A 24,244-nucleotide genomic window follows, 5' to 3' on the forward strand; every position below is an offset into this window, starting at 1 on the left:
CATTTCTCAAACTAATGTTAATATAGGTGTCACTATTCCTTGCTCATCTCGCAAGCCCCTGAAAACTTTCCCGCGTCCAGCCCTGTTTTGGTTCTCCAAGGGTAATTCCCTCAGCGTCCACAGGAGGGCAGGACACACCATACTGCACAGTTGTCTGTATTTCCTTCTATTTGGGGGGAAAAAAATCTAACCATGAAAAGAATGCCAGTTAAGTTGCTAAAGGTGCCTACACCAGACCTTCTCATTTCAGCTCAAGAACTTTTCACCCTTTTTGATATTCTTCATAGATGAAACAGCTGAAGAAATTCCAAGAGAATGTAAGACTGGACTGAAAATTTCTATAGCATTATTTCAAATTCTCAAAACAGTCTGAGAAGGTCTAAAGGCAGATTTTGACTTGTAGTTTGCTCTCGTATCTTTGTTTTTACAACACACATACCCACAGAGCAAAGCCTTTGGTGTGTCCTTGTTAACATTGGGGTGGATTCCTATTTGAGGCATATCTATGAGGAAGAGGTACGGCTTTACACGTGACTGGGGATCATTGTCATAATATTTGAAATATGAAATGCTTTTCAGTACAGGGAAAGCATTGGATTGAGTGTCAGAAAGACTTGCTTCCTGGTTGTGAATAGATTCCTGACTGGCTTGCGACCTTGGGCCCCGTCCACCGAGTTTGTGCATCTGCTCACCTGTGACATGAAGACTGCAGCGCTTTCAGGAAAAGGAGAGCCAGCACCTTCCTTGCTTGGACTTGAGTCTGGTAGCAATGAAGGAGGAGAATATCTGTCCCAGGGGAATCCTGACGGCGGGAGGACAGACCACATCCTCTGTGGTTCCTGTCCTAGTGTCATTTACTCTTACCCATGACTCCATCCAGTGTGTTAAGTGCTCCTAAGTCACAGCAAATAGGCTCATTACTTTGTTTCCTGTTTACTGATAACTTGTGGCAGATAATAATTGCCGTGGGCCAAAAGAAGAGAGAACATACAGGACTGCAGTTGCAGGCAGGAAGCCTTCTTATTGGCTGGGGGCTCTGAAACCGTGAGTCACCATTAACTAGACTCCATACTGATAGAAATTAAAATACTGATAACACAAACCACAAGGGTTCGTGTCCCCAAGGGAAGGGATGGAGACAGACCCCAAGGAGGAAGCCTCTCCTGGATGACACCTGAAAAGCAGACGTACAGAGCTTGCAGGCCAGGCCAGAGCAGACCATGTGCCTCCTAGGGGTGACAGGTAGGCGGAAGGGGAAATGTTGCTTCTTCAAGTGAGAAAAGAGGGGTTTCGAGTTTGTGGTTTGGCAGAGTTGTGGAAGACCTGCAGAGGGGGCAGAAGGGCACAGAGGAGAGCTGTCTAAGAAAACAGCCTTGGCAGTAATACAAAACCAAACCAAAAAATGAAAAGAAGGACGAGCAGACATGCTTTGGACATAATGTTAAGTGACAAGGGGAGGGTACGACATAGCATCAAAAACAGAGACAGATTGAAAGGGGACCCATAAAGGCAAACACATTTTGGTCTCTTGTAGTGGCAAAAATCTGAAAAACAATCTTTTTGTTCAGTTCCATTTCCTTTTATGTCGTTAAGTTAGTAAAAAGCAAACTATTTTAAAGCACAGAGAGAGGAAGGAAGAAAAGGTTATGGTAAAGCAGCTTTGAGTCTAAAGTCTCAGAACTTGACAATCGTGAAACCAAAACTGGGGACATAAGTAGGCCTGGGATAAGGCCAGAAGGGACACCCATGGAGGAGATTGAGAGGAGAGAAGCTGGCTTAATAGCCCCGCGGTTAAGAGCTCAGACTCTGCAGCTGTGTGAGCTTGGGCCTCAGTTTCCCTATCTGTAAAATGGGGATAATCCAATCCTTATCTCATAAGGTTGTTTTGAAGACTAAAGGAAACAAGGTCTCTTGGGTGTTTGACATTACCTGGGGGAGGCCAGTGCCAAGACCTTAAGGAAGATCCGGAATGAAGGGAGCAAGGAAGCAAAACTGCCTCTTCCTGCAGTCAGGTGACTGGTCTCTGCAGAAGGAATGAAATAGCAAAAGGGGGAAGGGGGAAGAAAGTGAGAGGGTGGAGAGTATGGAGACTGGGAACACACACACACACACACACACACACACACACACACACACACACACAAAGCAGCGTGGGGAAGGAAATCACCTGAGAGCAAATAAAATCATAAAGAAAAGCAAAAGCAATAAAATAGGGATATTGGCTCAGAGATGATTCCTCTTTGCTGGAGAGGGAAGAGCACTGGGTCTGGAGTCTGAGCCCTAGGGTCTGTTTCTGGCTGCACATCCTCCTGGCTGAGTGTCCTTGGAAAAGTCATTTATCCCCTCTCAGACTTTGTTTAAATCTGTGAAAGTGAAAATAGGAAGGCCAACATCACAGAAGGGCTGGGGGTGATTCGAGGAGATCTTTTTACAGTTGGTGGCTGAGCACCCAATAAATGCAAGGGGAAACTCGACGTCCACAGCGTTAGGGCAAGGAGCATGGCGGTAGAGAAGCAGCCCTCCGTCTCGTCTTCCAGCCTTCAGGCCGGGGAATGAGTGAGGCAGTAGGCGGGGAAGACAGGCACGGAGAATCTGGGGACAGATAAAGGAAACTCGTGATGGGGCGAGGCTGGGCTGAAGAGAAACAGATTGGGGGAGAGCTGCAAAGGGAGGGGTCCACTGAAAGGGGAGGGGGAGTCCGGGGAGGGAGAGGGTGGGAAGGCCGAGAGAGATGGGAGGGCAGTGTGAGAAGAAAAGCAGGCTGGGGAAAGAGGGATTGGAATGCAGAAGGAACTTGGGGAAGGAGGAAGTATTGAAGGCGGGAGGGAAAGAAGAGAGGGAAAATGGGGATGCCGTGGAGGCGGGGGCCAGGCCGCGAGAGGGAAGAGCATCCGGGGAACAGATGGAGGAGAAAAGAATCGGCTAAATCCAGCGTCAGAAGAGGTTGGGGACTGCGAGAAGAGAGGCTGGGGCCTTCAGGAGAGCGCAGCAGCTTTTAGCATCCATCCAGACTCTAAAGACTTGTGGCCTTTGCCTGACCTCGAGGGTCGGGAACAGACGCCCTGTCTTTGTGGAGAGCGGTACCCCACCGAGAGAATGCGGCTGTTCTGGGCAGGGCCCTACGCCTGGCGCGCGGCGAGGCTTCCCTGGCCCTGGGCTGGCCCTTGAGGGGAGCGATCGACTGGCCTGGAGGTTGGGGCCGAGGAAGGAAGGTACCACCGCCCGGAGCCGGCGCGCAGTCGGCTGCTGAGGCGCCTGTTCCGAGCTGTCCCTGGGGGGCGCCGCCGCCGCTTCCCTCCTCCGGGGCCGCACGCTCCCAGCAAAGTGGAGGAGGCTGGGGAAGACCGAGAGCCTGCGGAGCGCTACGGAGGGACCGAGCTTCGAACAGTGCTAGGGGGCCTCTGGCGCTGCGGATGCCCCTGGCTTCCTCGCTGCCGGGCGGCCTCGCCCGCCTACCCCTGCCCGGCGCTCCTGGCCCGCTCTGCGCGCACCGCCTGGCAACCCCGCGTGCGTCCCGCGGGGGCGCTGCGTCCCCCTGCCACCCCGGCCCACAGCGGCCCCTCTCCCCCACACCTCCTGCCCGCACCACCCGGCCTCTCCTCCCACCCTCGGCTCCCCTCCCCTCCCTCCCCTCTCCTCCCTCCCCTCCCGGCGAGGGGCGGGAGGGGGCGTGGCAGGGCCGGGGTTTGTGTGGCTGGGACCCGGCTCCTCGCACTCCGAGTCCGCCCGAGGAGCCGGGCCCCGGCCGCTGTCCAGCCGCTCCGCGCCCCTCGCGACCCGCGCCGCCGCCTCTCGGGGACCCGCTCGCCATGGATACCCCCAGGGTCCTGCTCTCGGCCGTCTTCCTCATCAGTTTCCTGTGGGATTTGCCCGGTTTCCAGCAAGCTTCCATCTCATCCTCCTCGTCGTCCACCCAGCTGGGCTCCGCCAAGGGAATGCGAAGCCGCAAGGAAGGGAAGATGCCGCGGGCGTCGCGAGAGAGTGCCACGGCTCGGGCGCCCCTGGGGCGGCAGGAGCCACAGCCGAGGCCGCAGGAGGAGCCCCGGCGGCGGCCGCCACAGCAGCCCGAGGCTCAGGAGCCTCCGGGCAGGGGCCCGCGCGTGGTGCCCCACGAGTACATGCTGTCAATCTACAGGACTTACTCCATTGCCGAGAAGTTGGGCATCAATGCCAGCTTTTTCCAGTCTTCCAAGTCGGCTAATACGATCACTAGCTTTGTAGACAGGGGACTAGGTAAGTGGCAAGACGCCCGACTCCTTTCTCCCTGGAGCTCCGCAGCCAGGGCACAGCTCCGGCTCTGGCAGGAGGCTGCATTTGTGAATTCCCTTCTCGTTCTGGATACCTCCCCCTTTCTTTTCTTAAACAGTTTTTCTCAAGCCTGAGTAAGTTTCCGAATGCGACTGCAGATTTTATTCCAGTATGCAATCCTCCCTGCCTCGCTTTCTTCTTTCCCTTCCTTCCTTTCTCTCTCCCTTCCTTCCTTCTTCCTCTTGCCTTTTGCAGAAAGGAGCGTGGCGGCTGCACGTCTGGTGGCTGGTGGAGGAAGCGTGGAGGGCGGGAGGTGGCGGGCAAATGACCGGGGCTGGAGAGGGGTCGCGACGGGGACTGGGAACCCGTGGCAAGGGGTCACTGGTTGTACCGGGTGCGCGGTCCAAGGCCGGGCTGCCGTGGGGGACCGAGCGGCTCAGGGGCCTGAGTGAGCGCTGGAAAGCCCCGAGCTCCCATCCGCTCCGGGAAAAGCCGGCAGAAGAGACTTCCACGGTCGAAGAAGCAAGTCCGCGATTGGCGTCTGGCAGTGCCCTGGCCCAGCCGCTGCCCGGGTACCCGGCTCGTCCCCGCGCTGGACGTGGGGATGGTCAGCCGCGTAGGAACCCCGCGCCCTCGGGCTTTTTTTTTTTTTTGCTCCTTCAGCGCGCTCTCGGCCACTCCGGGGCCTCAACAGAGTCATTTCTGCAGAGGCAGCGGCAGCAACTGGCAGGGCGGGCCGAGGGCAGGGGCAAGTGAGCTGAATTTGGGGGTTTGTTGGTACTTAGCTCACACGGGTGCCTGGGTGTGCTCGTTCACCTTTCTGAGCCAGGCAACTCTCCTGTCTCTGCGCTTCTACCGGGGGCCCCGTCTTTGGTCCCCTCTGTGGGCGCGGGTGCATGTGTGGGAGTCTGCGGAAACCCCTGCGCCCCCTCCTTGCCACCTGCGTTGGTCTGCAGCCTTGGAGAGAACCTCGCGCTGCAGGCGCCGGGAACTCAGTTCCTAAAGAGAAGAGACAATACCGTAGAAGGAGGCAGTAAGGAAGGGAGAAAAAGCAAAGGAAGGGCAAACGGGAGGTAGGGGACGAGAAGAAAGGACGGAGGAGATAAAAGAGATTTGGGCATCTATCCACTCCGCCACCCTGCCCGGACTTAGCTCCTCGACTCGGACGCCTTCCCTGCCTCCCACTTCCAGGTCAGTGAAAGGGGGGGGGGGGTCGCCCAGGAACCGGCGAGCACGGGGGTTCGGACTGGGAGGGCTGCTCTGCCCCGACTGCCTTGGGGGCACTTGCACGCCCTCGAAGCTTTACGGAGCAGGCTAACGGCCCCGAGCCTCGGACTCTTCCCAGGCTTCAGCCCCCGAGCCCCCTCCCTTGCAGCCGCCTTCCTTGCGGGCATGGGTCTTGCCCACGCTCGGTTCGCGGCTGCAGCCCGAGGTCAGCGAGGTTCACGAGCTGCTGAAAAGTCTGGGCGGCAAATTAACGCCAGGTATTTTATGGTGATTTTACAACTGCTAAAGTCACCCTGGCAAATACAAGTGGCTTCTTCGTACCGCTGCACCTGGGGCCCCGGCCGCCCCGCTGCCAGCGCAGCTCGCCTTCTCCCCACCTCCACCCCTTTCCCTGCCTCTGTTGTTTCTCTCCCTCCAAATCTTCTGTTTATCGTTCGCCTTCTCTAATACCATAATCGAAGGCTACCCTAGACTTGCCTAGTCGAGAGAGTAAGGAAGCACAGAGAAAAGTACTCTGGAGGCCTTTCCCCAAGGGAAGAAATCCCGCAGGCCCAGGGTGGCGGGCGGTTGGGCGCGCATTTTCTTCTCCCCACGGGAAGGGGCCAGAACCTCCGCCCCTCCCCCAAGCGGACACCCCCTAACTCGTAAGCTGCGCCCTGTGAGTTTGGCACGGGACCAAGGGACCCTGCGGGCGGCTGGGAGGCGTCTACCGAAGCCTGCGGCGTTGGGGCAAGTGTGGGAGGTCTCTGGGGGCTCCAGGTCCGACGCAGAGGCTGGCTCGCTTCACTCTGGCTCGCGCTGCAGCAGCCTGTCCGCGGGCACCGCGCTGGGCGCCCCCGGGGCGCCGGAGGTAGGGAGGGGACTGGCTGCGCGCCCAGGTTGGGGGGGTGGGCCCTCAGTTCCCGAGCCAAGCTCTCTAGGCTAGCCGAACCGAGATCCAGACGTCCGGCTTCCACTCCCGAACGCGGTCCCCCGCCGGAGGAGGCGCGTCGTGACCACCTGGACCGCAGCTTCAAAGGCGCGGTCTCCTCCACGCCCTCCGGTTCCCAGAAAACGCGAAGAAAGGTAGTTAGTTGACCGCGAAGGCTGTGCGGCTGGTAGCACGCCGCGCTGGGGCGAAGGAGTGCGAAGGAGTGCGAAGCCGCGGGCTGGAGGGCGCGCGCAGAGGAGGGGGTATGTTGCGGGCCACAGCACAAGCTTGATAAAGGGAAAGCCTCACTTTCTCTCTCACTGATTTTGATTTGATGTGTCACCGGCGGTGACCTCGGGCTGGACCTTCCGGGGCTTGCTTAGCATCGGGCCCCTGATTGGAGTGTTTCAACTCAGCGATCTAATTGAGGGTTCATGTCATAACACATCAAATGCTGTCTAGTCTCCCGTGATGGAAGGGACCCGCCAGCCGCGCATCCCGACTCCTGGCGAGGACTTCCGCCCCTCTCACGTGGGGACTCTTAAACCGCGCCAGACCTTCCAGCATCCCCTCCCCCAGCCGTGGAAGGCAGGACAAGGAGGTAAGAGCGGCGGCCAGCTGAGAGCTGGGCCAGCCGCGTTAACTTGGCGCCTTGCCTCGGGGATGTTTAAATCGCCGTCGAGTGTGGCAGGCTTGGCTTCGAGAAGCAGGCGTCCCTCAGGGGGAGGAGCAAAGAAAACGGAAGGAGTCCTGAAATCCTCTCGTGAGGCATGAACTACTTACGTACAGTACAGTATTTGTAAAAAGCCTTCCTCACCCGGGGACCCCGGAACCCTAGAAGTGACACCTACAGCTTGCGTTTAAGAGAGGGAGAGCGGGGTAAACTCTGTCCATTGTGAATGAATGAAGAGCGCTTTAGGTCTATAAAGACTGCGTGTTCTGATGCCTCAGCCCGTGCCTCCTTCTCCCAAGCCCCATGAGGAGGACACCTTATTGCAAGTTTAAAAGAAAAAAAGTGTCCCCCCTTTCGGTTCGCTCTCCAAACAACTAGGGGTAATCATAATAACCAAGATATATTGACATGTTGAGCACTTACTGTGTACCAAGTACTGGGCTAACATTTGTTACATGAATTATTTCATTTAATTTTAACAACACCCCCAACCACCGGGAAGAAAGTGCTACAGTCCCTGTTTTACAGGTCAATTAAGGAAGACAGAGAGGTTAAGCAAATTGTTCAAGGTCACACAGCTAGTGAGAGCTGAAGCACATATCCAGTTCTAGCCCCTGCATATTTACCTATGGCACTACATGGGTAGGGTGAGGGTGAGGAGGTTTCTAGAGGATGGTGGCAAGACGCAGAAATGGAAGAAGTTGACAGATTTCTCACCCCGTCTAATATTCCTCTGTGATCTCTTAAGACCCAGTTAGGAGTTGGAGTGAAACTTTGGATTCAGGGGTCTAAAACTGTGCTGTGCCTTGCTTCTTCTTTGTACTCCCTGTAAAACGCACAAACTACCTTATCCTTGACCTTTAAAAATGCCTCCATATTGTGCTTTCAAGATGATTTTGGATCCATAAAGATGAGAAAGTGTGTGAATGTTTGTGTTGGTGCAGTCATAGGATCAGGATGGACCAGGCTGGATATAGAGAAATTACAGTTAGCACATGATAGAACTCATTACAAGACCACGAGTACAGGAGGCTTGGATCTCTAACCCTGGGGCCCTGGAAAGGCAGACAATGAGAACTCCTATGAATTCAACATGGCTGTAAGATAGAGGGGGAGGGAGAGAGAAGCAAAACTTGGACTTTAGTTTATGTAGTGAGAAGCGCCACGTTATTCCAACAAGGGAGAACAAAAAAAGCCTCTTAAGGATGAAGAAACCAAAATGAATCTAAGAATATTGCTGTGAGTTAGGTTTCCAGATGATTTTGAAATAAGAATTCTCTTTAAATATTTGTTGTTATTGTTACAATAGCACTCTCAGAAAGGAGGCAGCAGGGAACAGATAAAAAACAAAAACACCAAAACACACACACACACACACACACACACAAACCCAAACGAGATCGGAACATCCTTGAGGAATTTGACACCCTAGAAATGAACCTCGGGAGAGTTTGCCGCGGATTGTTTGTTGGCTTCTAGGTTTACCTTCTGGGTCGCGATTGCCAAGGGGGCAGGGCAGGACAGCTAACGGGGAGGACATTCTAAGAGCGGCATAGTTCCTTCCTGATTGAAGTTCGTCTGGTGTGGCATGTTTATGCAAAACAGCGTGTTTCTGGGTGGACCTGGGCCGCAGAGTAGTGCAATCAACGCAGTGGTGCTTTTGCCCGGACCCTGTTGTCGTTGGCAAACGGAAAATGAAATATAAGCAGGGAAGCATTTTAATGGGGACGGAGGGAATTCACAACTGTTAATTATTTGGTGACCTTGTATTCGATTTGTTTGAGTCCCTTATAAAAACACTAATGCAGACCAGACGGCCAAGTGAGGAAGCCGGCAGAAGTTTCCAATCTAGGCTTTATTTCCCCGGAAAGAGGGAACAGCCTTGGGAAAGGATTGCTGAGCTTTTAAGTACGTGCGTGTGAGGACGCGCCGGTGTGAGCACCGCGCGGGGTTTGCGTCGCCGTCCAGGTTCAGGATCCTGCTGAAACCTGGTGAACTGGCAGGTCCTATAAGAATCCCGGGGTAAGGGAAGGAAGCCTTAAACCAGAAGTTTGTTCTGCTCTTCTGGTTGGAATGATTAAAACATTTTTCAGGCCACAAACCAAACCCTTAGCCATTGGCTTGTTGTTAAATAGCAGTTAATGTCACTCCCACCCCTAAGGCCTTAAGGGTTGCCTTACAAAGGCTGCCTTAGCACCTAGTGTCTTCTGCAGCGAGAGTGCAAGAAGCGCCGGAATTCTGGGGCGGGCTTCCTTGGCAGGGGAGACTAATCTGAGAAGGACACTGAGCTTTTTCTTGGCGCGGGAGGCTCTCGAGCTCTGGGAGTTTGCGCGGTAGAGTTGCTGGTGGGGGAGGGGATCGAAAAACGTGCTCAAACATCCTTGTCGTTTCTGCACATTAAAAAAAAAAAAATTACCTAAGCCACAACCCACGACAGGCCTTGGGAATCCCTTCCCGCGCAAACTGAATCAAGACCTGAAACCTCCCCCTTACGACCAGAGGGGATGCGTGTCGCCTGGACCCGCGGGGAACGCAGAGCGTTGCATTGATGGAGGCCCTAGTGCAACTCGCTTTTTCCCAGCTGGAGTTCTCGGGGTTCTGGCGGCTCACCTCCTTGAAATTGCTGACGTCTTCCTGGGGCGGCGTGGGGAGAGGGAGAAGGGAACTGAACAGAGAGGTGGGGGAAAGATGGTTTGATAGAAATAGGGCAGAACGAAAACTTTCGTTTCCTGCCGGGACTTCTGCTTGCATCAAACGACCCAGAGCAAATTCACAATAATCCCTGGGGACTTTTGAGTAAAGTGAAGGACAGTAGTTCGATAACTCTTAGGGTAGGGAATAACCCTGGTCAAGCGATGCTCTCTGGACCCGGGAAGGGCTCCGAACCGAGGCGGCGAGGTGTGGCAAACAGGAATGTGGATCCGCAGCGCCACTTCCTTGCTTGGCATCTACTACCTCCCTCAAGCCCCCATCCCCCGCCCTTAAAGCCTGGCTGTTTATTTTTAAGCTCAATGTCGGTTAAATGGTGTCTCCTGTTTACAGGAATTAAATAGGTCCTCGTCGGCCTAATGGGTTCCAGGGTTGCTGTTCCTTGCCCTCCAGGACAGTCCATTAACGCTGCTGGGGGCCGAGGGTTGGGTGCGCTGGGAGTGGGCGGGCGGCGCTGACCAGCGTTAGCAGAGAGGCGCGCGCTGCGCAGCGAGCGGCCCGGGCGCCTGGGGGCGGGGCAGGGTTTAGGGACCCTATAGTGGGCTTGCAGTGGAGAAGAAGGGCGGGCCTCTGGCCCCGGCTGGCGCGGGTCTGGCTGCTGGAGCGGAGGGGAAAGCAAGAGCAGAGGGTTGGCTTTGGGGTCTGTCAGGGCTGGTTTACCCGTCCCCCTTACCCCCTAAATAACGTAGGAACCGAAGAGAACCCGTGCGCCTGTTTTGCAAATCTGGCTGGCTTCCAGGCAAGTTGGTCCAGTTCCGATCCCACTTCCCAGCTGACCGCCGCTCCCACGCCCAGTGGGGAGGGAAATTGAACGATGCTAGACTATGGCCCATAGCTACCACCACGAATCTTATTTTGCTAGGACGTTGTTTCGGGAGTCAGCCCGAAGTGAACACAGCGGAGCTGAGTTGCCGCGATCCCTTGCTCAGAAGCTGCGTCCGGCCCAGCACTTTAAAGAACACATCACTGAGGTTTCTCCTGCGCGGGACCCCTTGACACCGAGGGTCCAATATCCTGACCACACGCCAGTCTGAGCCCGTCTCCCCACCTGCAACCTCAGAACCGGTCGGGGAGGGGAAACAACATAAAATGGGAACCTTTTCTTCTACTTTTCATCTCCAAGCTCTCAAGTCAAAAGCCTGCGATCATGTTCTAGCCCGAAGGGCGGTTTCAGGGCTGTGATACCCTCCCCGCTGGGCCTGGGTTGCTCCCCTGGACTCCCAGGTGACCCTACAGGTCGACATTGCAGGGAGGGCGACCTTGGGTAAATCAACCAGGTCCGGGCCCTGCTCCAGAGGTTCCAAGAGAAGGCAGCAACCTGCGGGGATGCCGCAACCACGGACGCCAGGCACAGGCTGCTTGGCTGCGGCGGAAAGGTGGGGAGAGAGGCTCCAGCGTGAGGGGTGTCACCGGCTTCTATTTGGATTTCATCTGCAGTGGTGTCAAATTAAGATTTGGGCCACTGTGGTCAAGAGCCCAGGGTGGGATGCCAGTGAAAAGAGTCGCCTGGTGAAGTGTCCTTGATCTGGGCTTTGCGTCTCTGTCTCTTGAGCCCCTGAGAGGCCATGAGAGTTCGCACCAAGTGCATGGAAACTACTTTGTCAATGAATCTGTTTCGTCCTAGAAAGAAAAAAGGAGTCTCTCGGAGGCGACTTCGGACTCCTGCTGGGGGTGCCCAGCGCCCAGAGCTCAGAGTCGAGGGCTGGCCCCTCTCCTGCCAGAGAGCTGCGTTACTGAAGGCTGTGCTGCGGCTCCCTAGGAGCGTGGAGTTGTTCCCAGTCGGGTGGAAATCGGGGTTCCCCTTCTCTCCCCCTCCCAGCCTCACTGGTTTGCCGCTGGCTGAGTCAGAACTTGCTGTGGGAACTTTGAGGTTTCTCTGTGGGATCCAGGCAGGCCACCAGACTCGATGAATTCTGTGTGGTTCGCAAGCCCAGGCTCGAGACAGGGAGGAAGGTAGGGATCCGCCAGGCTTTGGAAAGTGGGTGGAAAAGTCCTCTGTGGAGGACTTCCCTCGGGCCTTTCTGGTCTTTGAAAGGAGGAAAGAAGCTGGGAAATTCAGGACAAGCTATTGGGGCAAACACTGGGGAAGCCAAGAGACCTAGAAAGAAGTGGGGCGGTGACTGTATGGTGGGAGGGGCTTCTGTGGGACTGCGATGCCGCCGCCCCTGACACCGCAGCCCGAGGGGTCATTCACTGCTACCGCCCTGCTCTCCTCCACCCTGCAGGCTAAAAAACATAGGGAACACACACACCCGCACCCTACAATGGCTCCGTGGACAGTTCCTGCCCATGAGGATGCCAGTGGAGAAGTGGGACAGGTGGGGCAAGGAGATCAGCCACCAGGCCTCTCGGGGCTGCGGCTGCCCGGAGCCAAAGGGGTTCGCACATGGGCTAACCCCAGAGGAGGGACCCTGCAAGGAGGGCCCTGTCCTTGACGAGGTTCTGGCTGGAGGTCGTTTGTTGACTTGGCATTGTGGGAGGGACCAGAGCAATGGATAAGGCCTGGGGAATGAGAAGGAGCAAGCTGATGGGGGTGAAGCTGAAACCCCTATGGGCCTGGCCCTTTGCTGGAAGCCCTTGCTTCTCTCTTAACCCCTCTGTCCAGCACCTTTCCTCCACTCACTTCTGCAGATCCTGTGGAAAGAACTGAATTGCATCTCCTCAAAGAAGGCCAAGAGGAGGACACGTGTATCTTCCCCCTACCTGGCCCCCTACCTGGCTGTAGGTAGTTACAGTAATATTGGCTGCATTCACTGGACGCTTCTGTCTGTCATGGACAGCCTGCTCTGGTTACCTCGACTCTGATCTTTACAATGACTCTGCAAAGTGGGGGTCATTCTCCCATTTTCCAGATGAGATATATGAGGCTGGGAAAGATTATGTGACCCAGTCCATCCAAGGCCACCCAGCCAATAAGTTACGGGGCAGGACTCAAATCTATGCCTCTCACACTCAGGACTCCTATGCTCATTCTATGTTGTCGGTAGTAACTAACATTTGCACACATCTTCAGATGTCTTTCCTACTCTATCTCATTTGCCACCCTTCCCTCAGTGACTTTGAGCTGGCCTTATATTCTCATTTTGCAGATGAGAAAATTGTTTCCTTGGAAATCTACTTCAAAAGTCCAGTTGTTGGCATCCCTTCTATTCTGCTGATTAGGAAGTGATTGACACTTGGAGATCAGGGATTGATGCCCTCCCCAAATTCATAGGCAGCATGAAAGAACTGGAGCCTTCTCAGGGTTTCTACCAGACACAAAGATGAGGGTCTGGGATGTCCAGGGTGGTGGCACAGATACTGGAACCAGACTACTCCATCTACCTCTATCTTGGGCAAGTTACCTTGAGCTCTCTGTGTTTTAGTTTTGTGATCCGTAACATAATAATGATATCTTTTCTTTTTTCCATAGGTCGTTTTGAAGCTTAAACGACTTATTATAAGTTTAGAATTTAGATCATGCCCAGCACATAGTAAGGACTTAGCCCAGTGTTTGCTGTGATGAGCATACTGGATGTCAGCAGAAACACCCCAGAAAGGGTGAATTGTGTGGGTGGGGTCCTGATTCTGCACCTCAGGGCGTTGCTCAGCAGTTTGCAAGACTCAGATCTCAGTGGAGGCAGGGCGCAGGACAAGAGTACAGGGCGATGCCCAGAAGATCACTGTCCCAGAAGAGGGTCATAGTTGGAGCACAAATTACTCAGAGACCTTCATACCTCAGAGGAGACAGGGCTGGTGGCTCATTTTTACTCACCCAGTACACCTGACTCTATTTCCAACTTGTGGACTTTGTGGCACCTCAGGGCACCCTCAGGGCTGAGGGACCTGAGAAGAAGTGACTCCAAACCTAGCTATGAATTCCCCGCTCGGAGGTCTTCTTACTTCCAGTAAAGGAAAAAAGAATTCCTGGCAGAACCCAGCTCCCTTTGTGTCGACGGCGTTGGTGATGGACGTGTGTCTGGTGCCCTCCCTCCCTCTTTGCTCCACCGCCAAAGGAGAACCCTGTGAGAGGGGCGTGGCCTCAGGTCTGAGGGCCTCGGTTGGAATAAAGACCTTCAAATAGTGTCCCTGCCAAGCTGCAAGTCATTGGGCAAGTGAAGACGCCTCTTGGAGCCCGCTATAAGAGTGTAACAGTCACCTATAAAAGAGTGTAACAGTACGACGGGCCTCGGACACTCTCGGTGAGGATTCGCGGACGGAGGCCACCCAACCCCCAGCACAAAAGCACGCCCAGAAGCATTCAGGGATGCTTTTGAGGATGGGGGAAAGGCTGAGCTGCAGACATCTGGAGTTTCCTTTGCGAAGACGGGTGATTATACGCCCCTCCTCCATTCCCACCTAGGGGAGTAGGGGTGGGAGAGCCACGTTTCATCTCGGCTTTCTGAGCCGCAGCCCTTCGCTGGAGGATGTGCCTTCGGAGGACGTGCGGCGGGACGCGTGGTGGGGCGGCGGGTGGAGGCGTGTGGGGCCCGGTCAGGCGCCCACGAGTGGCCGCTCAGGTCACGGCGAATTCAGAGGACGCGAGCGGAACACGCGCTTAGCAGCATTGGGGAGCCCAGGGTCTGGGCGCGAAGGGCCTTGGGGGTTGGGCGAGCTGGAGCTCGGGGGAGCCGGAGCTCGGGGGAGCCCTCGGGGCCAGCGAGTGACACACAGTTCAACCAGGACTCTCAAGAGGGACCTCAAGCTGCGTACGTATCTCAAGACGTCTTGGGGAACATGCAGTGCGCGGCCTTTCCGCCCCAAACCGAAGGACGATTCGGGTTTTCGGAAGCCATCTGCAGGGGGGCGCGGGGGAGCCGCCCCCAGCTGGAGGAGCGCGTGTGGGCGGCGAGGCTCGGGTCCTGCCGCTGAGCAACCGTCACCCTTACGCCGCCTTCCCGGGGCGCGGTTCCTGGGGTGTCCGGACTTAGGCGCCGCGGGCATCCTTTTCTTTACGATCTGGTGTTTGCTTCTTAGCTTCCTCCAGCCACGTAGCTTTCTAAGCCAGTTTCCTCATTTAAAGTGGGCGTGATAGTCCCTACGTTGAAGTGATTCGTTCTCGTTCCCTTATTTGCTTTCCTTTTAAATTTTTATTTTATTTTTTAATCAATTCCACACCAAATGTATATGTTTGAGGTGCTCCTAACCTTCAACCGACTTGCCCTTAACTCAAAAAAGGCTGACCTATTTATGAAGAATTTTCTTCAAATATGAAGGTGGTTTGTTCTCTTCTCTCCGTCCCTCCTTCCTCTGCCCACCCACCAGAGCAAGCTGAAAAGCACAAATCCAGCGATTAAAACTTGAGGGGTCGCTCTGTCTAATACTCAGCAAACCCTGAATTAACCTGGGTGTCAGCCAAGCTGTAACAGACCAGGATGATACAGATAAAAAGCAAAAAAAGATAGCTCTCATGATTTATTACTGATCAATTTCAAGGCCTGAAGCGTAAGATTGACCTTCCAGGATGCAAGAAGGCGCCACCTACAGATTCTGAAATGAAAACTACCTGTTTCTAGGCAAGAGGATAGGAGGGACTGTCACTTGATGACATCAGCTCTCCTCTATACAGGACTTAATGGGAGAGGAGGCTTGTGGGAGAAGGTGTGAAGAACTGGCTTCGTACCCACGGATGGCCATGGCGGCAGGGCCAGGCCTTGTGATGCCAGGTCAGCAGGCAGAGTGTCTGCAGGGTCACAGTGGATGGTGTGTGCACTCCCCAGGTTGGATGCCTCCTCTGGGCTATTTCTGTGACGCATGCCTCCAGAGCAGGTCCAGACAGGTGGAGAATGTGGTCCGTAGGGGAGCTGCACAGAGTAGCCGCACTCATGCGTTAGAGGTTCTGGAGACCCAGTGAGAGAGAGTACGTGTGGCTGAAAGAGTGAAAAAATGTGGAGGTGGCTGTGAGGGGCCGGAAGGAACAGGGAGCGATAGGGACCTGGTTCTGGTGAGCATTGCCTTAGATCCTGTCTTGGGCCCAGTGCTTTGGGGCCCTAGGGCCCTGTTTTGTTCTCACCTCCCGTGGTGCCCTCCCCACTTGGTGGGGAATCTGAAGAGTCAATGAAATGTGCTTATCTAGATTCGTGGTTCTTATAGCGGGGTCCCCAACCAGCAGAATCAACATCTCCTGGGAACTGAGGAGAAATGCAAATTCTGGGCTCTGCTACAAACCTCTGGGGCTCAAGAGAATTTGCATGTCTAAGAAGTTCCTATGTAATGCTGATGATGCAGATTTAGGGACCACTGCAGGTTCACTGGCTTTGAGAGCTACTGCTCTAGTCTGGTACCTGAGCCACAGAGTTCTTGCTCAAATAGCCCTGAGCCCACTTCCAGGGCCTGGGCAGCTTCTTCTTTGGGTCTGTCCTCCTAAGGGTGTGTCACATCGCTGATGTGTGCCCCTGTAGCCTGGGAAGCTTGGAGCTGTGGGCAAGGGTGTCCACATCCACGCAGGTAAGACCCCTCGAACTGTGGAATGGAGCCGGGATGGGAAGAAAAGAGAGCAGGATACAGACTGAAGCCTCATTTGCACTTTTTCCCCCCAGCCCTGGAAAGAGTAGGAGCAGGCTAATCTTGCTAGAAAAAATCATGCGAAATCCCAAGGCTGCAGAACCAGTGGAGCCCTCTTTTTACAGATGCTTTCCTTTGTTTTGACCACTCTCGAGGACTAGAGAAATGTGACTCAGCTGTGCACACCATTTATTAGCCCACACTTTAAAAAAAAGAATGAAAACAAAAGCAGGCTGATTTCTCCGTGTTGCATGAGAGAGAAATAAATAAATCATCCTTTACACCTGCCTAATGCTCTCCGACCAGTGACAGACTGTCTCAAGAGTTATATAAGCAGAGATGGAAATGATTTCCTAAAGAAGCCCAGGTTTTATTCCTAGCAAGCCCTGAAAATACAGTTGGGACTGTATCCTCCACGCCTTGTACCGTGGTCACTCCTGGTTGCCTCAGCTCCAGGACTTGGACTCTAATGGACAGGCAGTGGGGCTTACAGGCTAAATGCTCCAACTCTGAAATTAAACGGACCTAGGTTTGGGTCCCAATACCACCATTTATTCGTTGTGAGACTTTGGTCATTATTTTCTCCAAGCCTTGGTTTTCCTATCTGTAAAATTGGAACAATATGAGTACCTACCTTGCAGAACTGATCTGTGCTCATAGATAAAGGATGAAAAATATGTCAGCCCTCACGACATTTAGCTGGTGCAGCAAGTGCCTTAGGTTTCTCCCTCTCACCACATCCTCAGTTTTGGGGGGGAGAGAAATATGAGAGCCAGGAAAGTGAAGCCTCAGGCAATAGGTCCAGAGATCTGGGTGGTGGTTGAATGTTGTCAGACACAGGTTTCTTTAAAGGAGGAGAAGAAAGTGTGCTGAATTCCCACTGATTTTAATGTGCCCTGGTCGGTTTGAAGGTCTTGGCTTCCATAAATCAACCGCCTCCAGCAGCTTTTCCCTTTTCACCTCTCTAACCCTTCCCACAGCTCCGTCTCAGGTCGGGACTTGTGTGTTAGAGTGAGGCAGCCGCCCGGCGGTCAGCCCAGAGTGGGAACTGGGTGTGGCTGAGGCCCAGATCCAGTGCCCTGGGGCTACATCTGGACAGGCAGTGAGGGTCGGACCTGGGACCCGGTGACACTTTTACTATTGAAATCTACCCAAACTTTACTAGCTTCTGGGGAAAGCTAGGGGCTTTGGGGATTTTTGTATTTGCTGGGTTGTAAATATTTTATGAGAAGGCAGCCCAAGAAAATCTGGTTAGCTTTCCGCCTTGCACACTGAAGTGGGGTTGGCTTCATGCACAAATGTGTCAAAAAAGAAGTCCAGTCCGGTTTTGCCTGGGTCCCCAAGAATTCATCTTGGATTTAAAGCCTGTTATTGTTCCCCCTCCATGTGTCCCCATTCTTTCTCTCAGTGGTAACCAAAAATTTTATCTTCAGGATTAGTTGCAAAGCAAGAAGATTTCAGATTGGGTGGGTGGGGGAGGGGAGAATGTCACTGCGTGTGTGTGTGTGTGTGTGTGTGTGTGTGTGTGTGTGTGTGTGTGTGTGTGTGTGGCTCTGGTTTTCTCCTTACTGATATATTTATTTCTCATTGGCTGCAGGATCTTCTCAATGGATAGATGCCTTGTGTTTGTGTTGGTTCATTTGCCCCTCTGCAGACTTCTGAAAGCCTCCCTGCTCTTTTGTTTGTTAAGTGGCTGATGAATTTTAGAAAGAAAGAAATCACATTGCAGCTCCTCATTGTGTCAACTTTGTCCTGGGCCTAAACGCACCAGGAAAACTGCCTGCTGGGCGGCATCTTCTCCCAGACCCTCGGGTCTCAACTAGGGCTGCACCTCCAAGTCAACTTGGAGCTTAAAAAAACCAAAGCTAACGAACCGCAACAAAAGTCCAATATCCAGGCCCCGTCCTCAGATATTGATTCAGTTGACTGAAGCATACCCTGGCGCTGGTAATTTCAAAATTCTCTAGGTGGTAGACTGAGAATGACTGCTCTAGATGTTTCCCGCTTACTGACCAGCGTGTATCCTAGGTCGAGCAGGCCTGTAGCCGTTGCGGTGAGCCAGATGGACAGGACAGGGTCCTAGCTCCTATGGGCTGTTGGAGAGGGGCGGGCTGATGCTGGGAAAGACAGACCACTAAGGAGACAAATATAAACGAGGTCATTGTAGATAGTGCTAAGTGCCGTGAAGATAATAAACCAGGGTCCCGTGATAGTGACCGAGGGAGGCTACTTTAGATCCGGGTGGTCGAGCATGGCCTTTCGGAGGAGGTGACATTTGAACCGAGACGTGAATGATGAGAATGAGCCAGCCGAGAGGAGGTCTGGGGGAATGCGGGCCGGGCTGCGACCACAAAGGGCACATTAGTGGTTACATAGGCTCCTGGGGGAAAACCCGGGAGGCTGCCGCCGCGGCCGCCACTCCAGCAGCCACCGACTTCCGCCCAGGGAGTCCCGGGCTGAAGGGGAGGAGGGGGCCGCCCTGGTGCCCTCCCCTTCTTTGCCGCGCACCGCTGGGCGGGGAGGTGGGGTGGTCAGCCCCGGGCGGGCCGAGCTGGGCCTCTACCGGCCTGTCCCGTTCCCTCCCCGCCCTTTTCCTCCCAGGGGCGGCCGCGGAGCACCGGGCTGATCTCCCTCTTAAGTGAAACTGACTGTAATTATTTTTTATCTCGCAGACGATCTCTCGCACACTCCTCTCCGGAGACAGAAGTATTTGTTTGATGTGTCCACGCTCTCAGACAAAGAAGAGCTGGTGGGCGCGGAGCTGCGGCTCTTTCGCCAGGCGCCCGCAGCGCCCTGGGGGCCGCCGGCCAGGCCGCTCCAAGTGCAGCTCTTCCCCTGCCTGTCGCCCCTGCTGCTGGACGCGCGGACCCTGGACCCGCAGGGGGCGCCCCGGCCCGGCTGGGAAGTCTTCGACGTGTGGCAGGTCCTGCGCCACCAACCCCGGGAGCAGCTGTGCTTGGAGCTGCGGGTCGCGTGGGGCGAGCAGGGAGCCGGCGAGGCCGAGGCGCGCGCGCCGGGGCTCCAGCAGCCACCGCCCCCGGACCTGCGGAGTCTGGGCTTCGGCCGGAGGGTGCGGACCCCCCAGGAGCGCGCCCTGCTCGTGGTGTTCACCCGATCCCAGCGCAAGAACCTGTTCGCCGAGATGCGCGAGCAGCTGGGCTCGGCCGAGGTTGCGGGCCCGGGCGCGGGCGCCGAGGGGTCGTGGCCGCCGCCGTCGGGCACCCCAGACGCCGGGTCTTGGCTGCCCTCGCCCGGCCGCCGGCGGCGGCGCACAGCTTTCGCCAGCCGCCACGGCAAGCGGCACGGCAAGAAGTCGAGGCTGCGCTGCAGCAAGAAGCCCCTGCACGTGAACTTCAAGGAGCTGGGCTGGGACGACTGGATTATCGCGCCCCTGGAGTACGAGGCCTACCACTGCGAAGGCGTGTGCGACTTCCCGTTGCGCTCGCACCTGGAGCCCACCAACCACGCCATCATCCAGACGCTGATGAACTCCATGGACCCCGGCTCTACCCCGCCCAGCTGCTGCGTGCCCACCAAACTGACTCCCATCAGCATCCTGTACATCGACGCGGGCAATAACGTGGTCTACAAGCAGTACGAGGACATGGTGGTGGAGTCCTGCGGCTGCAGGTAGCGGCGCCTTCCCTGCCGCCTTGGCCCGGGACCGCTGGGGAGGCCTGACTGCAGAGGGGCGGAGGAGGAGCTAGCCTTGGACGAGGCAGAGAGTGGGGCAACAGCCTGGGCTTTCAGCCGGGTGGGAGACCAGGGAGTTCCGCCTTTCCAGAACCTTCCACCTGCCAGCCCAGAGGGAGCGACGGATTTTCACACCTTGCCCGGCCACCCTGGAAAAACAAGCCAAGGAGGATTTCTTTAGTTTTTTTCTTTATCATTGTGGCTTTGGATTTCCTTGTGTGTCTCCCAGGTTTTGATGGGAGGTGAGGGCAGGGGAGATGCATACCTGGTTCTCAACTGCTCCAAGGATTGAAAAATTAATAGTTTAAGAAGGGAAACTGGGGGGAAGAATCACCTTTGAGCACATCTCGGTCTGATTGTTTGCTACCTGTGTAAAGAAGGTGGGGTCTTTCTGGCCATGTCGTAGCCTGTGCCTTGTCCCCTCGCCCTTCCCCCCAACAGAAAGTGTTAAGGTAGAGAAATAGGAAAGCCAGGAGGGGTCCTGCCTTTAGAAGAGCTTTGCAAGAGGTGGGCCCAAGCGGGCCTTTTCCCGCTTGATCGTATACCCAGCTCTGCCCTGGCCTCTGTCCGCATAGGGAAGTGGCAACCTGCATCTCACTCCAGGGGGCTCAGGTCACTGCCATTACTATTGCTTTTTCTGGGGGAAAAGGGAGCTGGTATGGATGGAATGACAAGAATGAGTTCGAGTGGAACCCCCTAAAGGATAATGAGAAACCACAAGGCTTGCCTGTGAGGGACTGACATAGAGGTGCCTTAGCCCAGGCTGGAGGGAACCTGTGGAAAAGCCCTTCCTCAAGTCTGTTTCTCATTGATTTCTTTGAACAGAATTTGCCAAAATTCAGACATCCCCTTTGAAGGGGAAGGTGATTTCCCATTTAAGCAAAAAATGGGTAGGGCTGGGGAACTGTAGAACTAAGTTAAGAGTGGCAGAGGATGGGAAAGTGACCCAAGAAAAGGGAGGGTGAAGTCAGGAGGGAAGGTGGTTCCCCCTCCCTCACCAAGGATGGGGATAGAGGGACAGACCAGGAGCAGGGAGGAGAGGGATGAAAGCCCCTGTCTCCAAAGGTTCTTTAGAATCTTTGTTCCCTCCCCTCTCTCTGACATTCCTGAAAGATTACCAGCCAGCAATAGCCCAGGGCTCCCCCAAAAGAATTGTTTCAGATTGTAATTACCAGCTAGGCAATGTTTTTAAAACTTAGTAATGAGAAACTGTGAAAAGAGCAAAGTGTTACATTGAGCTTGAGGTGGGAGACGACGGGGACGGATGGTGAGGAAGGAGGCAGGGATGGAATTCATCTTCCGGAAGCAGGAGAGAGCAGAGCACAAGCTAAATACCCATCCCCAGATTGCCAAAAACATGAACTTTCCCCCAGCCTGCACCAGTATTATTTTCAAACATTGTCCATAAGTAGGCCCTTTGAAGAGTTAACTTCCTTCTCATCTTTGACCATTAAATGGTTTAAACAAGGGAACTTGTACCAACCATTACAAAAAGTTTTTGTTTTTCCTAAGTGGTTTTGCTCTCTCTTGATCTAAACCTGTTGCTTGTTTGGTTCAGAGAACTACAAACTGTCCAAGAAAGGGTGAGACTGATAATAAATGCTAATATAAAATGCTAAGTGAAAGAAAAAAAAGACTTGGCCAGGAGAAATAATTTAAAATGCACATTTGCTTTGGATGCACTGTTGTTCTGTTAAGGCTGTATATATTTGTTTATTTAAGGTGACTGAAAGTGCAAAGAGGAAATGGACAGCATGCAATTCATCTTAATGTACAAAACGTTATATGCACTCAAATGTTATAATTTCTAATATTTTTAAAGTTTATATTCGAGTTGTACAAAGTTAAGCATTCATCAGATATTTCATTCTTTCATAATGTTATCATTTTCTTAAATATTATTACAAAATTTTAAGTCTGTCTAATGGAGAGTTTTTTTTTTTAACTGTCTACCTCACTATAATACAAATATTTACGACACGAAAGTTACCAGAGGTCAATTAATATTCAAAACATTTTTTACAGTACACTTTTCCTGGATGATACTCAATCTAATACTGTATTATTAAATTCATTTTCCCCCTTAATAAATCAGCCTGGTTTATATGGGTCTATTTAAGAAAAATCATTTTCTCAAGGAATTACCTACCGTCAGTGGTATTTTGGTCCAGTATGGGACTGAATGTCTGAAAAGGCACTGAGGATTATTTTGAAATCCATCATTCAGAACATTAGAGTTTTTCCTCACAACTCTTCCATAACTCTCTTTTCATGAAATTTTCATTCACCAGATTAAAGCCAAATCCTTGTCAACTATTAGAACAGTGTTTATAAGCCTGTAACTCATTCCAACATCTCAAGAGCCCAAATAGGAACTGGATTATTTCTTAGTTTCTTTAATGTTGAAAAAAGTTGTAAGTTAACTAGGCCAGCCAAGATGTCCATAATTACCATTTACATTATGCCTTAGCGGGAGCAGAAGATATGAAATGTTGTTCTATTTGTTCACTTGCTATAAATTAGGGAGCCCGTGTACAGGTGTTAAGTCTGAGTGCTCACTCTATGTCAAGCATGATACTGTCCGGGCATTATCTCATTTAAACTCCTCAGCAGCTCCACGAAATAGGTATTATTATAATCCCCATTTTACAGATGAGGAAACTGAGATGTGGCGAGTTTAAGTAGCCTGCCAGTGGTAGTTAGGATTTAAACGTAGTTCTTTCAGACTCTAGAGCCTGAAGAATTAACCACTATACAATTCTGCCCTGAGATATCTACCTGCTCTCTAACTGGTCCCTAAATGTCAGTGTGGAGAATTTGCAGTTAGCCACTATTATTGGGCGTGGCCAATTGGAGGAGGAGTTGCTGCTCCAGGGGCCACCAGCATTGCCTGAAGTTTTGGAATAAGTGAATTATGATTGCTGGGATAAGGAAGCTGAAAAATGCGTTTGGATTGCAAAGCTCTGGGAGTTTTCAGCTTAGGGCTTGCTTCTGCAGATGCGTGGTTTAGGTCATTGCTGGGCTCCTGTAGCTTCTCTGCAGTTTTCTGGAACTGCCTTGGGTGTGGTTTTTGTGAGTTTTGATTATCAAAATACTGGTCAATTTACAGACAGGTTATGTTTCAATAGACGTTGTAAGTGGGCTGTTTAGAACTGAGAAACATTTTCCTTTGGAAACAATGTTCGTTTGAGTTTCCAGGTCATTTTGCAAAAGCTTTATTTACCCCGGTGGAACTTTTTAACAAAGCAAGTTTGACCAATGGGTTTTGGGTACAGATAATCACCTGGGAGAGCAAAAAAGAAGTTCTTTCTCTTTCCTGGGTGGAGGCTCTTTTTGAAATAGTTGAAAATTCTTTGCATTTTTCCATCACTTTTTCTATACCCATCACCCAAGTCCCTCGACCTCCCAACTGCCCTGAGGACTCCCAGCCCTGCCCCTTAACATGCCCCCATTCCAGAGATTTCCTTTCTCTGCACAGATATTTCCATCCCCAAAGTTATTTTCCTCTCCTTCCTCCTTCAGAAAGTTTATTTCTTAACTCAGATGTTAGAAAAAACACAATCTGGTTGAATTACATGAAGATGTAAATATCTCTAAGCTCCTTAACCTTGGGGACATTTGCAGTTTAAGAAAAAAATCTTGCTTAACTCAGATCTCTTGTGAGTGATGTGGAAGTCAATATAGGAGGACTCAACACTCAAGCCACACACAATTTTGAGTTGTATGTGAACTAAGCACTAATGACACAGGATAAATGAAGACACTTACCAATGTGAAATTTTTTACTGTCCACTGGGGAACATTTTGTGCAATAAAGAGACTATTTGTAGTTAACTTGTTTAAAAATTAATATCCAACGTATTAAAGCAAAATGTTTAATAACTTAGTTTTTTCCTAAAGCTCGTTAAGTTTAATGAATGTAGGTCCCATAAAGCTTTTTTTTTTTTGCCCTTGTTTTGTTTATCGCTATATTCTCAGCATCCAGAATTAGTGCTGCACACATGGCACGTGATCAATAAATATGTTGAATGAATAAATTTACAAATCCTATTTTACTTGTAAATCTAGTAATTTTAACAAGAATTTTTAAGGGAGCTTTTGATTTCTGCCTGTTCAGCTCAAGTTGAGTGGAACAACCTCCCTGAGTCAACCAAGTCTCGTTACAAACCTAGCTAATAAACTTCTATTAAATATCATACATTGCTTTTGTCAATCTAATATATTCTTTTTTTTTTTTTTGTAAAGCCGCACATTTCTCTAACAGGAAAAATCTCCCCATGTACTTAAACTACTCCAAGTAA

The 24,244-nt window shown here is 52.6% G+C and overlaps 1 protein-coding gene across 1 annotated transcript; it reads left to right on the forward strand.

Annotated features, from left to right (window-relative positions):
• Window positions 1–3,809: 3,809 nt before the first annotated feature.
• On the forward strand, window positions 3,810–20,111 carry GDF6 (growth differentiation factor 6; the record flags this gene model as incomplete). Its single annotated transcript, XM_079901841.1, has 2 exons — window positions 3,810–4,233; window positions 18,923–20,111. The coding sequence occupies 2 exons, from the start codon at window positions 3,810–3,812 to the stop codon at window positions 19,882–19,884; spliced, it is 1,386 nt and encodes a 461-aa protein (XP_079757967.1). The 3' UTR covers window positions 19,885–20,111.
• Window positions 20,112–24,244: the final 4,133 nt, after the last annotated feature.

The sequence above is a fragment of the Stenella coeruleoalba genome (assembly GCF_951394435.1).
Source record: "Stenella coeruleoalba genome assembly, chromosome: 17".
In the NCBI taxonomy this organism is placed as follows: Eukaryota; Metazoa; Chordata; class Mammalia; order Artiodactyla; family Delphinidae; genus Stenella; species Stenella coeruleoalba.